Below are 15,345 nucleotides of genomic sequence, written 5' to 3' on the forward strand. Positions count from 1 at the left end.
ATAGAGAAGGGATTGCAGCATGGCCATCCCCCCAGGGGGTGACTTCTTGCTTTCTGTCTCTCCGTCTCACAGGGAACCCACATGCCCTATAGCAAAACTTTCTCAAAAAGAAAAAAAAATCTCTCTCTAGAGACCAGCAGGTGGCTTGGTGGTTAAAGGCACTGGATTCCCACATGACCAACTGCAGTTCAAGTCCCGGACCTGGCAGCTTGCTTTCTACAATGGACCCTGAGAGCTTGTTTGGAGGTTCTAGCAGGGGAGTGAAGCTACTCGTACACCCTTGACCAAAGAATGGTCCTCCCCTATGGGGATGGTCATCCTCTTTGACCGCATGCACAGCTTCAGGAGGGACACACGTGGAGTGGGGAGGGAAGAAGGGGACACCCACCTAGCCAGCCAGATCAGCCGAATCAACCCTGGCGATCGACGGGGTGGCAGATGTCGTGGCCAGATCGCCCTCACTGGTGGCTTGCTTCCTCACTTTCACTTTCTCTCTGTCTCTGTCTGGTCAAGTTAAAAAATAATAACAAATAGAATTTTTGTGTGTGTGTGTGTGTGGAGAGGTTTTTGCTATAGGGCACGTGTGCTCACCAGAAAGACAGAAGGAGACAGAGAGACAGAAAGCAAGAAATCACCCCCCAGGGCAGATGGCCACGCCACAATCCCTTCTCCTCCAGTCTCCTCTCAGGATCTTGGGCATGCATGCACATGCGCCCGGTGTGAGTTTAAGCTACTGGGTCCGGGACTCGAACCACAGTCAACTACATGGGAGTCCAGCGGCATAGCCATTATGCTAACTGCTGGTCCCAATAATTCTTTTTTCACAATAATAATTATTTATTTATTTTATTTATTCATTCATTTATTTTCATTTGACCAGAGAGAGAGAGGGAAAGTGGGAAAGCAAGCCACTGGGTCCGGTATTTGAACTGCAGTCGGCCATGTGGGAATGTCCAGTGCCTTAACCACCACGCCACTTGCTGGTCCCCAATAATTCTTTTTCTTGAAGAGAGATATTTTGCTATAGGGCATGTACACTCACTAGAGAGATAGAGACAGAGAAACAGAAAACGAGAAATCACACCCAGAGGGATGGCCATGCCGCAATCCCTTCTCCTCCACTCTCTTTTCAGGATCCTGGGCACACACACACACACACACACACACACACACACACACACGCCCAGCATGAGTTTGAAGCCACTGGGTCCAGGACTCGACCCGCAGCTGACCACATGAGAATCCAGCCATTTATGCATCTGCTGGTCCAAATAAAGAAATAATTATTTAAAAAGAAAAATATTTCTCTAAAAAGAAAAGAAAAACAGATCTGCCTGACTCCAAGGCCTCTTACCCTCTCTTTTGCAAACATGAGTGCACCATCACCAACGGAAACAGAGCTCTGAAGGGTAAGTGCTTTGGGGACAGAAGGGTTAAATGTGTTTGGATTAACAAACCCAAAGTACCCCTCGGTCTCCACAGACACCTCCACAGACACGTGGGAGTGGCTGTCACCGCTGGGCGCAGACCATGTCCTACCCTCCCTCAGCAAGTCTAAAAGGCGTCCCTCCTGTCTAGCCAGTCCCAGGCACCAGCCTGTGTTCCATTTCCACTACTAGCAGAACCTGCAGAACCACGTGAGCGACATACCTGCAAGCCACACGCTCCACATGCCTGACGTTCAAACCGGCAGGATTAAGTGGGCTGACTCAGTGCCTGCCAGGGATCTGGCACTCAGCGCTCAGCACAGGGGGCCACCCCATGGGCTCTCTCCACGTAGGACAGGGCAACTGGCAGGAGGTGATCGGATCCAGATCCAAGCACCCAGACTCAAGTCAGACCATTCTAATGACGACGTGACACCAGCATCATCAGGAAGAACAGGGACAGCGATGACGTCAGGCTTCCTCCAGGTCAAGCCCTGGTTTAGCCACTTCAGGTCTTTTGTCCTTGCAACTAGGAGGCAGGTGCTGTTACTGAGCTCTCATTACGGATCAAATCCGCAGACACACACAGAGGGTAAATACCCTGCAAGAGCACGCAGTCCACAGCACGCGCACGGTCAGGATGCACACACGGGATCGGAGTCAGGAGCGTGCGCTCAGCCAACACACCACTCCTCCCCAAATGGAGAGGCTCGCCACGCACTTTTGGTGGACAAAATGACTTCAGTGAGCGCACAGAGACGGGCCACCCTGGTCTGCTCAGAACTAGGCAATGACAAGGACAAACAGAAGGAGAAAGTTTTGTCTGAGAAATTAGGGGACCAAAGCAGAGCAGGGGCTGTGCTCAAGAATCAGATTCAAACGGATGACCCAAGTTCTATTCCCAGCTCTCACTGGCCAGGTGAGGGATCGCAGCCACGTTCCCTGCCCTCTCCCAAATGAAAAGGAGATCCACCCACAGAACACCTATGAGTAGTGAAGGTAAGGTCCACAGACCCGCAATGGTGCGAGCTGGTAATCAATTAACTGCTGACAACTGTACCGGTGATAACCGTGATAAATTCAGAACCGAACATAAGACTTTGGACAGCATGTGGAGTTTGGATTTTACTCTTGCGGCAAAGGGGAGCTGAGTGCGTCTACCACGCATACTACACGGACTGCCAGCCCTTAACAGGCGCTCAGCACACAGGGCACCTGGGGTTCAAAGAACAGAAAGAATCTGCCTTTCCCATGTCGAGTCGGCCACCGCCCACTGACTCTCCTCTTATTTTCATTGTTTAGCTTTGTTACGGGGCACAGGTGCTCTCAGGGCAGTGGGAGGGAGAAGTGAGGTATCCCCCCCCCAGGGGGGAAGGCCACACCACAGGCCCCTCTCCTCCATTCTCCTCTTGGAATTTTGGGCACACACGTACACACACCCAGCATGTTTTTCAAGCCGCCAGATCCAGGACTCAAACCACACAGTCAGCCGTCTGAGCTCCATCTGCCTTCACCTCTACACCATCTACTAGCCCCACTTTCTTCTTTCTTTAAAATGAGAAGAATTTAGGGGCCAGTGGGTGGCATAGTGGTTAAAGCACTGAACTCTCACATGGCTGACTGCAGTTCGAGTCCCAGACCAAGTGACTTGAAAAACATACTGGGCACGTGTGCTTGCAGGTCCAAAATCCCAAGAGGAGAATGAAAGGACTACAGCATGGCCATCCCCCCAGGGATGATTTCTCACTTCCCCTCTCTCTGTCTCTGTTTCTCTCTGTCCAGCTAGTGGATGTACCCTGTGACAAAAAAAAAAAAATTTTAAATAAAAAAATTTAAAAAAAATAAAGAAGTTTACTTCTTCATTCTATGAGTGACAGATGGTGAGAGAGATACAGCACCCCTGACGGGATCCTGATGCTGCAGTTCACCCCCAGCTCCAGCCAGCCCCGGATCTTAGGCACGCTCATGCCCAGCGAGCTCAGAGATCTCCAGATACACACCAGCAACCTTCCCAAGTAGGTCGGCCTCGCACAGTGTCCTGTTTTTCCACCAGGGCCACGATCCAGCCCGTTACTTCCTTAAAAGTCAAGTAACTGTAGCTAGTTTTCTTTGCTTTCCTTTTTTCCCCTTAATTTAATTTTCTACAGGGCGCATGCACTTGTAGAAGAGAGAGAGAGACAAAGAGAAGGAGAGGGAGAAAAGTACCCCCCCCAAGAGGAATAGCCACAGCACAGCCCCTTCTCCTCCCCGCCCCTCAGGATTTGGGGCGCACACATATACACACCCAGTGTGTTTTTCAAGCCACCAGGTCCAGGATTCGAACTGTGCAGTCAGCCGTGTGGGATTCAGCCGCCTTAACCACCATGCCACCAACTAGCCTCTTTTCCTTTTTTTACATTTCCCAGGATCTCTTGGCTTTAAAAAAAGGTACCATGTACTTTGGCATTTAAAATGGGCATAGTGGAACCAGCAGTTAGTGTAATGGCTATGTCACTGGACTCCCACGTAGTCGACCGCGGTTCGCGTCCTGGACCCGGTGGCTTAAACTCACGCCGGGCGCGTGTGAGTGCGTGCCCAAGATCCCAAGAGGAGAATGGAGGAGAAGGGATTGTGGCGTGGCCATCCCCGCTGGGGGGTGATTTCTCACATTCTGTCTCTATGTCTCTCTCTGTCTCTCTGGTGAGCGCATGCACCCTATAGCAAAAACCTCTCCAAAAATAAAAAATAAAATAAAATAAAATGGGCATAGCAATCTCTAAAAACACATCTCATACCTTTCAAAATTCTAAGCCCTAGACTCAAAATCCAGCTTATAGCATGTGCAAACAAACCCTCTTGAGGTTACAGGAGTAAGTGTGAGCAGTTTAGTTTTCGAGGAAGAAGAACAGAGCAAGATTATTATTTTAAGGCCGCAGGTTGTGGGGACGGGCTTCTGGAGCAATGACTTGCCGTTTCGCTCAGGCTCTCCTTGCTGGGCCTTCGTGAACAGCCTGTGGTCTGGCGATAAAGCTGAAAGAGAAGTGGGCAGAGAAACCAGCAGGGGGGAAGGGAGCACAACACATGCTCAAAGAGGAAGGGCCCCCAGGGCTTCAGGCTACCAACTGCTGGGCCTCCACGGCCTGACCAAAGGCAGGCGGACTCCGAGGACTGCTGCTGTACAAGGCGGGAGGCTGGCTGGGAAGAAGGAAGGGCTGAGATGCTGAGAAGTGCGAGCTCGAGGTTATACAAACTTATTCATCTCTCCGCAGGAAAAGACAAAAAACGAGCAGGACTTTATCCAGAAATAATAGGCAGTCAAGTATGGGCCAGCTGGTGGCAAGGAGGGTAAGGCGCTGGATCCCACTCGGCCGACAGTGCAGTTTGAATCCCAGACTCAGACTCACACCACCTGTACATGTGTGCCCAAAATCCTGAGAGGAGAACGGAGAAGGGACTGCAGCATGGCCATTCCCCTTGGAGGGCAGTCTTCGCTTTTCCTCTCTCTCTTTCTCTCTCTCATGAACACACACCCCCTCTACAGCAAAATTCAAAAAAAAAAAAAAAAAAAATCCCGGCAGTCAAGTTTGAAGTAAGAGGAAATAAAGTTAACTGTGGCAGAAAAAACTAGAGGGGGCTACGGCCAGGCCGTGCAGCACCAGAACACCACACGGAGGAACCTGAACTTCGCTCCAGAGGCAACAAGGAGCAGTGCAAGACTCAAGTTCATGTACAAAACAGTGAGACCTGGGGACAGGCCATGGCCTGGTGGACACGAGAGCTGGACCCCACATGGCTAACCACATGGTTCAAGTCCTAGCCCTGACAGCTTTGAAAACATGCTGCATGGGAACCAGCAGTTAGTGTAATGGCTATGTCGCCGGACTCCCATGTAGTTGACGGTGGTTCGTGTCCCGGACCCGGTGGCTTAAAACTCACGCCGGGAGCGTGTGTGTGCATGCCCAAGATCCCGAGAGGAGAATGGAGAAGGGATTGCGGCGTGACCACCCCTCCAGGGGGTGATTTCTCACTTTCTGTCTCTATGTCTCTGTCTGGCGAGCGCACGCGCCCTATAGCAAAAACCTCTCTCAAAAAAAAAAACAAAAAACATGCTGCATGTGTGTGTATGCATGCCCCAACTCCTCAAAGGATGGCGACACTGAGAAAAAAGGACGGTGGGAGAGCCACGCCTCATGGGGACGCTTTTCCCTTCTTCCTCTCTCTTTCTCTGTCTCTGTGGTGAGCTCATGCACCATCCGGCAAATTAACAAAAACAAAAAGCAGCAGGCCATGATAAAAGTGACATCCTAAGGAGATGTTTCAGGGCAAAAGAAACTCAAGGTTAGGAAGACTTGTAAGGGGACCACCTGTCAGGGGTCAGTGCAGCAGGACCCGAGCATGAACCATGGGGACGCTGAAATTCAGGCAGGAAGGAGGGATTCTACTTTGCTTATTAGATACAAGAGGAGAAGGGAGAGTCCAGGACTTCCAAGGTGTTCAGTGTTTGTGTTTAGAGACAAGAAGCTGGGGAAAAGGACGGGGTGAGAGAGATGATGCATGCAGTGTGTGCTGGGAAGAACCCATTCTATGACAGGTCTTAAAGAGGGCACCCAGGTTGAAAGCTCTTGGAAACAGACATCTGCAATTTCTTTCTTTGCTTCCTTTATGCAAGAGGGAAAAAAGAGAACAGAGAGAGATAGATATGTCTTTTCTTTTTTATTTTTTAGGTTTTTGCTACAGGGCATGTGCTCTTGGTGAAGAGACAGAGAGACAATGAGAAGGAAAGTGAGAAGGAAATCACCCCCGAGGGATATCACACAGCAATCCCTTTGCCTCCATTCTCCTCTTGTGGTTTTGGGTACGCATACACATGTGCCCAGCATGATTTTAAAGCCAATGGGTCCAGGACTCGAACCACAATCAGCCACGTGGGAGTCTAGCACCTTAATCACTATGCCACCTGCTGACCCACATTTTCTTAACAGGGTCTTGCTGGGTTATGATCCTCCTGCCCTAGCCTCCTGATTAACCAGGATTACGGGTGCATACAGCTGTGCCAGTGTGCTGGCACAGGAACAGAAGCCGTGCCAGCTTCCCACGAACTGCTTACCCTACATTTCCAATTTGTAAGGGTGTTTTCCAAGTCAAGCACCCCTAAACAATTTCGCATTCCTTGAATCCTGTGAGACCTTCTAGGAGGCAAACATTCACTCTCATTTCACAGATGTAAGATAGGAAAGTTAAGAGATACATCTAATATTGTACCCAGGTGCGATAGTAAAAGGAAAAAGAGGGACCAGCAGATGGCTTATGGTTATGCCAATGAACTCCCACGTGGTTGACCGGGTTCTAGTTCCACACCCACAGGCTTGAAACTCAGGTTGGGCGTGTGTGTGTGCGCGTGCCCAAGATCCCAAGAAGAGAATGGAGGAGAAGGGACTACAGCGTGGCCATCCCCCGGGGTGATTTCTCACTTTCTCTTTCTCTCTGTCTCGCCAGCAAACACATGTTCCCTATAGCAAAAAGCTCTCCAAAAAAAAAAAGGAAAAAGAAAAATACCTAGGCCCCTTAGATACACACTTCGTTTAAATCCTCAACAACCCAAAAAAGTCTCTTCTCATTCATATTTCCTAGTTTTAGCTCAGATGTGGATCATTGTCACCTCCATGATACTGTTAGTCTATTTTAAGCAGGGAAGGGAAAGATGAAAGCCAGCCAGCTTATATGATCAACACTGTTTTCCCCTAATAAATATTGATGCCTCCCTCTTCCTGAAGTGTGCCTCCCCGAGGGGGTTTCTGTGCAAAGCTCCATTTCTAAGTGAATGTTTGTGGGTCACCTCTCTTGCCCTGAAAACCACTGCAGAATTCCAAAACAAACTGGTTTCAGAATAAAAAAAAAGGCTTTAGGGATTTCTCCTGTACTAAAAACAAACATGAAGTTAAATAAGACAAAGGAAAATGGAGATGGGAAAAAATAAAAGGAGGAAGAAAAAAGGAATGCAGTTCTCTTTTGTTTAAAGAAACAAAGTGACCTAGAAGAAATGAATGTAAGAGCTTGCAGAGCTTCCCACAAAGCTGGAAGTGACAGGTGATATTTCTACCTCTGGGGTAAACAAAAACAAGTTCCTTTTCTCCAGGCTAAAAGGTATGTTGGCCCTGCTGACTTTACTCATTACTACTGACAAAGCAAGAGAGAGACAGACAGAACCAACCAAACAGTCAACCTGGGGGCTATTTTTCTAACATTCTCTCTGACTTCTACCCTGGTAATCTAGGTTAACCTTTATGTTACCCTGAGATATAAATAGCATTCATTTCCTTTCACAGGCTAGACAGATTTTAATGCTTTGTTTCCTGGGTCCAGGGGGGAAAACACAATACTGTTTTATTCTAAATTGAGTCCCTACAAAATTGGCTCACTTTGAATCGACAATGGAATTAAAAAAACCACTTCAAAAGGCCAAAATTTGTTTGCTATTACCACTTTGTTAAATTAGGTTAGAATACACCCTGTGGGACTTCTGAGTAGCTGTTTCCTTTCCAGCGTACAGCCCAGAATCTTCCAGAACACAGCTCCAAGCCTGTGCATGGACCCAGGATGCAAAGCAGGTGACTGCTGTGCAATGACTTGGATGAGGACTGGGCCCTGCACGAGATCCCAGGGGAGTTTTCCGGATGCGAGAGTCTTCAGTGGGTAGACAGAAATAAGTCATTTCTTTCTCTCATATCATCTTCATTTTTTTCTTTTTAATTGGCAGATGACTTGTGCACTTGCAAAAGGGAAACAGAGGGAAAGAAAGAGAAAGCAGGGAACCAGCAGTTAGCGTAATGGCTATGTCGCTGGACTCCCATGTAGTCGACCGCGGTTTGCATCCTGGACCCAGTGACTTAAAACTCACGCCGGGCACGTGTGTGTGCGTGCCCAAGATCCCGAGAGGAGAATGGAGGAGAAGGGATTGTGGCGTGACCATCCCCCCTGGGGGGTGATTTCTCACTTTCTGTCTCTATGTCTCTCTCTGTCTGTCTGGCAAGCGCATGTGCCGTATAGTGAAAATCTCTCCCAAAAAAAAGAAAGAGAAAGCACCCTCAGTGGGGTGTGGTCATGTTGCAATTTTTTCTCTATTTCTCCAATCCATTGGGATCTTAGGTGTATGTATGCACATGTACCCAGCATGCTTTTCAAGCCACTGAGCCAGAATTCAAATTGTGGTCAGCCTTGTGGGATGTGGCTCCCTTAACGACTAGACTACAGAGCCACCCCAGACCCACTCCCTTTTTCTCTTTTCTTTTTTAGGTTTTTGCCATAGAGCACTCACCAGACGGAAACAGAGACAGAGAGAGAAGGAAAGTGAGAAATCACCTCCCAGAAGAATGACCCCCGCAACCCCTTCTCCTGTTTTCCTCTCAGGATTTTGGGCACACGTTCACACATGTCCAGCATGATTTTCAAGCTGCAAGGTCCAGAACTTGAATAGCGACTGACCATGTAGGAGTCCAGTGCCCTAACCACCGCACCAGCTGGGACTTAGCAGGTGACACCAGCATACATACATGAAGAAGCAGAACAGCTACCGGTCTAAGGCCACGGCAAGGTCTCAGCAGTGAAAGAGGCCAAGAAAATCAGGTGGCCAGGCTGCCACTTAATGAGAAGCGTCATCTCACTTCTACGTCACAACTCAGCTTCTAGACCCTGGCCTGAACCTGAAAACATGGATTCTCATCTGAAACTAGCTTCATTTCATCTTTCTACCCTAATCCCTACCAACCTCGTCCTAACACTCCTGAATTCGGCAGAGACAAATCAAAGACAGAAATAGACATTGTAGAGAGAACAAAGTGAGATTGTTCCTTTCTCTGCCACAGCATAGGTGAAGAGTGACGTGGGGATTCACCTTACTCCCCAAATACCTAGCCCTTTATTGGGACAGCAGGTGGCGTGGTGGTTAAGGCACTGGATCTCACACAACTGACTCATGGTTCAAGTCCCAGACCTGGAGGCTTGAAACACACATTGGGTACGTGTGCATGCAGGCCCAAGATCCCAAGAGAAGAATGGAGAGGGGATTGTAACATGGCCATCCTCCCTGGAGGGTGATTTCTCACTTTCCCTCTCTCTCTCTCTGTCTGAGCACACGTGCCTTATGGCAAAAATCTAAAAAGAAGAAAAGAAAAAACCTAAGCCTTCAAGATACTCTTGCTTTTGGTTCACCCTGTAAGGACCAACATCTTGCTGGCCTGATTTATACCTCCATTTTTAGACTATCAGATCCCTCTGTCAGACTATGAGCTCCTGGGGCAAGGGGTTCCTTGGTTCTCCTGCAGCGCATCAGGAACAGCATTTCAAAGCAGGCTTTTGCTGGGTTGCTTCCCCACACTATTGGGAAGTGGGTATTTTGATCATATGCATAAAGGAAGAACCAAATCCACTACCTGTTTTCCTCGGGGCCTGGATCAGCGGAAGCACCCGGAGGTGCTACCTGCTGCACAAGACATGAACTCCCTCCCCTCTGAGGACAGAGCAGCTCTGAAGACAGAGATGATCCAAAGAGAAGTGGGGGCTTGCTGCCATATCTTACCAATTTTAACAGGAACAATTTAGCAATTAATAGTGTGAACCCATTTACTGCACAGGTATCGTAAATTCTTTTTTTTTAAAGAATTGTTTTGTTTTGTTTTTATTTAATTTTACTCATTCATTTATTTTAATTTGATCAGAGAGAGAGAGACAAGAAAGTGGGAAAGCACGCTACCAGGTCCGGGATTCGAACCATGGTCGGCCATGTGGGAGTTTCCAGCACCTTAACCATCACGCCACCTCCTGGTCCCCGCAAATTCTTTTAAACTAGAAATAAAACCAAAGTTTTGGCAGTTATTCCTCTCCAGCAGGTGGCTATTTTTGTTTCTTGAAACAAAGCAAGAGTCCGAGATCCTGCACATTTCTCATTCAGGGAGAACAGATAACTGGCATCAGAGCTGGCTGGCCTGACTTCTGAGAGGCGGCCCTCTACAAAGGGAATGAAGTGCTCCAACAGCCTCGCTCTGGCCTGCTGGCCGAGAAGACAGAACCCACCTCTTTCTGCTGTCATGAGGCCGGTGCTCTGCCAACTGTCTAGATTCTGGCAACCTCTTGCAAAGGGACAAGAAGAAATGGTCATAATGTTACATTCCTGCCGGTCCCAGCATCACCACCTTAAATGTCATGGAAACTGAAGCAATAGCCGTGGAGATGGGTTCTGCAACGGAACTCTGAGATAAGCCCTAGATGCAAACTATCAGCACCATCAAGAGGAAAAGCATAAGCACTGAGGAAGTCCTCGGCTTGCCTAGTTTCCTCTCATTTTACAAACTCTTGTGCAACAAGCCACTCCTCCCGCCTCTCATAGTTTCCAAGCCTTGTAAGAGCAAGTGCAGTGCCTGTCCCCACTTCACACAGCCACTTGAGACTCTTCATCCCCAGCAAATGACCGAGAAAAGAGGGACAAATGAGTAGAGTGTTTATGCCAAAGCTTGCACGCAACTGGAGCTCCACAGGCATGCGGGGGAGGCGGGACATGAAGGAACTGGACAAAAAGGCAGGTCTGCAGGTCCTCCCAAAGCACCGGATTGACCCAAATCTCAGCCCCAAGCCTCTGGTTCAGAGCACAATCTCTCCTGCTCAACAATTGGCCTTTTGTGTTGCATATTATCCGCCAAGGGCTGGGTGGAAAAAAACTCAGTTTCTTTCACCTGCAACCTGACCTGCAGGCCCAGGGTGGGCAGGGCTCGTCTGCACCCCAGCTCTGCGGACAGCTCAGTCTATCACAGGAGCTGAGGACAGCGAGAGAGTCCCAACACACACCACCCAAACCAGGCTGTCACGGGGAATACACCCACCCACACATCACACACGTACACGCTAGATTTGGAAGGGCCGGGCTGAAGAGCAAGCTCAACTGGAGAAATTGAGGCCAGGAGGGACAGCGAGTGGCCCGAGGTCACAAAGCGAGCCAAGACGGAGCTTTACTAAAACCCCAGCTTCCGAGTACCCCATTCCCAGCGCCCGGCAGAGAGGAAATTAACATCCCACGAAACTTCAGCCCCAGCGTCCCCGCCTCCCCAGGGCCAGGACCTGGGTCTTCGTCCCGTGCGTCCACTGGCCAGATCACAGACCCCGGCCATCCGCTGAGAGAGACAAAAAGTGAGAAAGCAAGCCTCCAGGTCTGGGATTCAAACTGTGGCTGAACCCGCTACCGCCCGCCCCCCCAGATGCCCAACCCAGTTTCCCACCGCCCGCCAGACCTGCAGAGACGCGCTCCCGAAAGCCAGTGGCGGACATTTCTCTGCCGGCTTCCTCAAGCTCTTCATCCCGCCCCCCCTCCCCCGCGATAGCCCCGCCCCCAAGCAGAACAGAGCCCGCTCCCCCAAAGCCGTACCTCCTCCAATCCCCACACCCGCTTCCGAGACGGATAGCTGCCTCCACCAATTGTCGCGCACACGGGCCTGGTACCTGGGGCCGAGTTCCACCCGCCGGGCGTGGGAGACTCCAGCTTTGGCTCCGCGCACTTGTATCGAGACAGCCACAGGAATTCAGGGTCCGGGTTCGCAGGGTCAAAACCTGTGACGGAAACAAGTAGGGCAGTCTGAGTCATGGACTTAAGAGCCGGCTCCGCCTCTGAACGATCATCTCTGGAGAGTCTCCAAGCCTGTTTCCCGGGCGCACGGGTGGGTCTGAAGTTCAAAAGCAACAAGAAATGTGAACACGAAAGTGCCGTGTCACGGCACAGACCCCCGCCACTCCTCGGGTCTCGTGGTGGCCAAAGTAACCTCATGTGCTACCTTGTGCCAAGGTCTCCTTACTTCTCACAACAAACTTTATGAGCAGAGAGCTGTTATCTTACATGTATGTATCAGGCAACTGAGTTTACGTTCTCTACCAGAAAGAGTTAAGTCTAAAGTCACAGATGGATGCCAGCACTAAAGACTGGGGACTTTACCCATAACCTCCACAGCGAGTTACAAGCCCCTCCAAAGAAACTCTAAACAAAAACACTATGTTTGCTTGGGCCATGCAGTGGTGTGGTGGTTAATCCACTGGACTTCTGCATGGTCAACCACAGTTTGAATCCCAGACCTGGAGGCTTGCTTTCTCACTTTCTGTCTCTCTCAGCTGAGCTCACATGTGCTATCACCAAGATTTTTAAAAAATAATAATAAATAGGGACCAGCAGTTGGCACAATGGCTATGTCACTGGATTCCCATATAGTCAACCGTGGTTCGAGTCCCAGACCCAGTGGCTTAAACTCATGCCAGGCGCGTATGCGTGCCCAAGATTCCAAGAGGAGCATGGAGAAGAGGGGATTGCGGTGTGGCCATCCCCCCTGGGGGGTGATTTCTCACTTTCTGTCTCTCTGTCTCTCTCTGTCTTTCTGGTGAGTGCACATGCCCTATAGCAAAAACCTCTCCAAAAAAATACTACTAATAATAAATAAAATATTCTAAAACATATTAGTGTGCTTGCTGTGAAATATACTTTCAGGATAAGTCCTCTGTTTCCCTTTAACTGATTGCAACCCCTTCTTCCTACAAATTATTATTTTTTTTTTTAGATTTTTGATATAGGGTGCATGTGCTTGCCAGAGACAGAGGAAAAATGAGAAATTGCCCCCAAGGCATATGACCAAACCCTAATTCCCTCTCCCTCATTCTCCTCTTGGGATTTTGGGCACATGTGCACAGCACAACCACCGTGATTTTCAAGCCACCAGGCCCAGGAATCAAACTGCAGTTGGCCACGTGGGACCCAGAGCCTTAGCCACTACCTGCTGCCCCCTACAAATCCTTTAACCACCTCTGCCTCTAACTCAAACCCAGGTCTGTCTGACTTCAAGACACTTGCTATTGGGACCAGCAGTTAGTGTAATGGCTATGTCGTTGTACTCCCACGTAGTTGACCACGGTTCATGTCCCGGACCCGGTGGCTTCAACTCACGCCGGGCACGTGTGCGTGCATGCCCAAGATCCCGAGAGGAGAATGGAGGAGAAGGGATTGCAGCGTGACCATCCCCCTCGGGGGGTGATTTCTCGCTTTCTGTCTCTATGTCTCTCAATTGATGAGTGAATCTTGGGTACCTCCTCCTTCTACTTTTTAAATAATTATTTATTGTTACAAACTTGTTACTTTTCTTTTTTTTTTTTAAGGTTTTTGCCAAGAGCACATGCATTAGCTGGAGAGACAGAGAGACAGAGGGAAAGTGAGATATCAGCCCTCAGGGGGATGGCCAGTGGCAATCACTCCATTCTCCTCCTGGGATTCTGGGCACGTATCCATACACGCAAGCCCAGTGTGAGTTTCAAGCCCCTAGATGCAGAACTTGAACCTGGTTGGCCAGGTGGGAATCCAACGCCTTCACTACCACGCCGCTTGCTGGCCCCAGTTACTTGCTCCTCTGTGTCAGTTTAGTCATCCATAAAACAGGATATCTGCTCCTAAGTATTGCTCAGAAGACTGAACACAACATGCTAGTTCTACTTTGCCTAGACGTCTAGAGAAATATCTGGAATGCAGGCCAGCAGGTGGTATAGTGGTTAAGGTGCGACCCCACATAACCAACTCCACCGCTTGAGTCCCAGACCTGGTGGCTTGAAAGACACGGTGGGCACATGTGCACGCATGCTCAAAATCCCGAGAAGGGATTGCAGCATGGCCACTCCCCACCTCCAGGATGATTTCTCACTTTCCCTCCCTCTCTACCTCTCCCTGTCTCTCTCCAGCGAGTGCACACACACAATGGCAAAACAAACAAACATGCTCAATTACTGTTAGCTAATTCCTTTCCCTAACCGCACTGCTCTCCGGCACGATGGGATCTGTCAAGTACTGGGGGGGTTGGGAGGGGTGGGGGGGACCTAGTGCCTTTCACTTGCGACCTCATCCTGGCGTTTAGTCCCGATATCTAAAAACCAAGGGTTGGGCTGGTAGATACCCAAGAGTCTGTCGGTCCTGAGGAAATCTGTCTGGACAACTGCTCAGAGAAGCTGTGTTGGTTTCCCTGCTGGTTGCCCGAGTATGCGGTGGAGACTCCAGAAGGAAAAGCGCAAGGGGACTGAGCCTAAAAGTCATCCTCAGCTTCCTCACGCCTTCATTTTTACAGCTGGGTACCACGCTCTGTCCATCCATTCAACAACTGCGTGTTAAGCGCCTCCTTCGCACCAGGCTGCTCTGATCCCTGGGGATGCAGTTGTGGACACCACCCAAACTCACGCCCCCTAGCCCCCAGCAGTGCGACCCTCTCAGTTCTAGTCCAGTCCCTCCTGGCGTCCCATTCCCGGCACCTGGGCCCTGGCGCAGTTGTGGACACCACCCAAACTCACGCCCCCTAGCCCCCAGCAGTGCGACCCTCTCAGTTCTAGTCCAGTCCCTCCTGGCGTCCCATTCCCGGCACCTGGGCCCTGGCCATACTGGAGGGGGTGGGGGTGGGGGGACCTAGTGCCTTTCACTTGCAACCTCATCCTGGCGTCTAGTCCTGATATCTAAAAACCAAGGGTTGAGCTGGTAGATACCCAAGAGTCTGCCGGTCCTGAGGAAATCTGTCTGGACAACTGCTCAGAGAAGCTGTGTTGGTTTCCCTGCTGGTTGCCCGAGTATGCGGTGGAGACCCCAGAAGGAAAAGCGCAAGGGGACTGAGCCTAAAAGTCATCCCAGCTTCCTCACGCCTTCATTTTTACAGCTGGGTACCACGCTCTGTCCATCCATTCAACAACTGCGTGTTAAGCGCCTCCTTCGCACCAGGCTGCTCTGATCCCTGGGGATACAGTTGTGGACACCACCCAAACTCACACCCCCTAGCCCCCACGCCGTTGTTCTCAGCAGTGCGCCCCTCTCAGTTCTAGTCCAGTCCCTCCCGGCGTCCCATTCCCGGCACCTGGGCCCTGGCCCAAGCCTCATTCTTCTGCGGGACCC

General features: G+C 50.1%; 1 protein-coding gene across 1 annotated transcript in view; it reads right to left on the reverse strand.

Moving 5' to 3' along the window:
- INPP5B (inositol polyphosphate-5-phosphatase B) overlaps positions 1 to 15,345 on the reverse strand; it is a 69,948-nt gene that overhangs the window by 47,062 nt on the left and 7,541 nt on the right. The window contains 2 exon segments of the mRNA XM_014591626.2: positions 11,684 to 11,807; positions 11,809 to 11,999. Coding sequence (XP_014447112.2) covers positions 11,684 to 11,807; positions 11,809 to 11,999 — 315 coding nt within the window.

The sequence above is a fragment of the Tupaia chinensis genome, unplaced genomic scaffold, assembly GCF_000334495.1.
Source record: "Tupaia chinensis unplaced genomic scaffold, TupChi_1.0 Scaffold000604_1, whole genome shotgun sequence".
Taxonomy (NCBI): domain Eukaryota; kingdom Metazoa; phylum Chordata; class Mammalia; order Scandentia; family Tupaiidae; genus Tupaia; species Tupaia belangeri.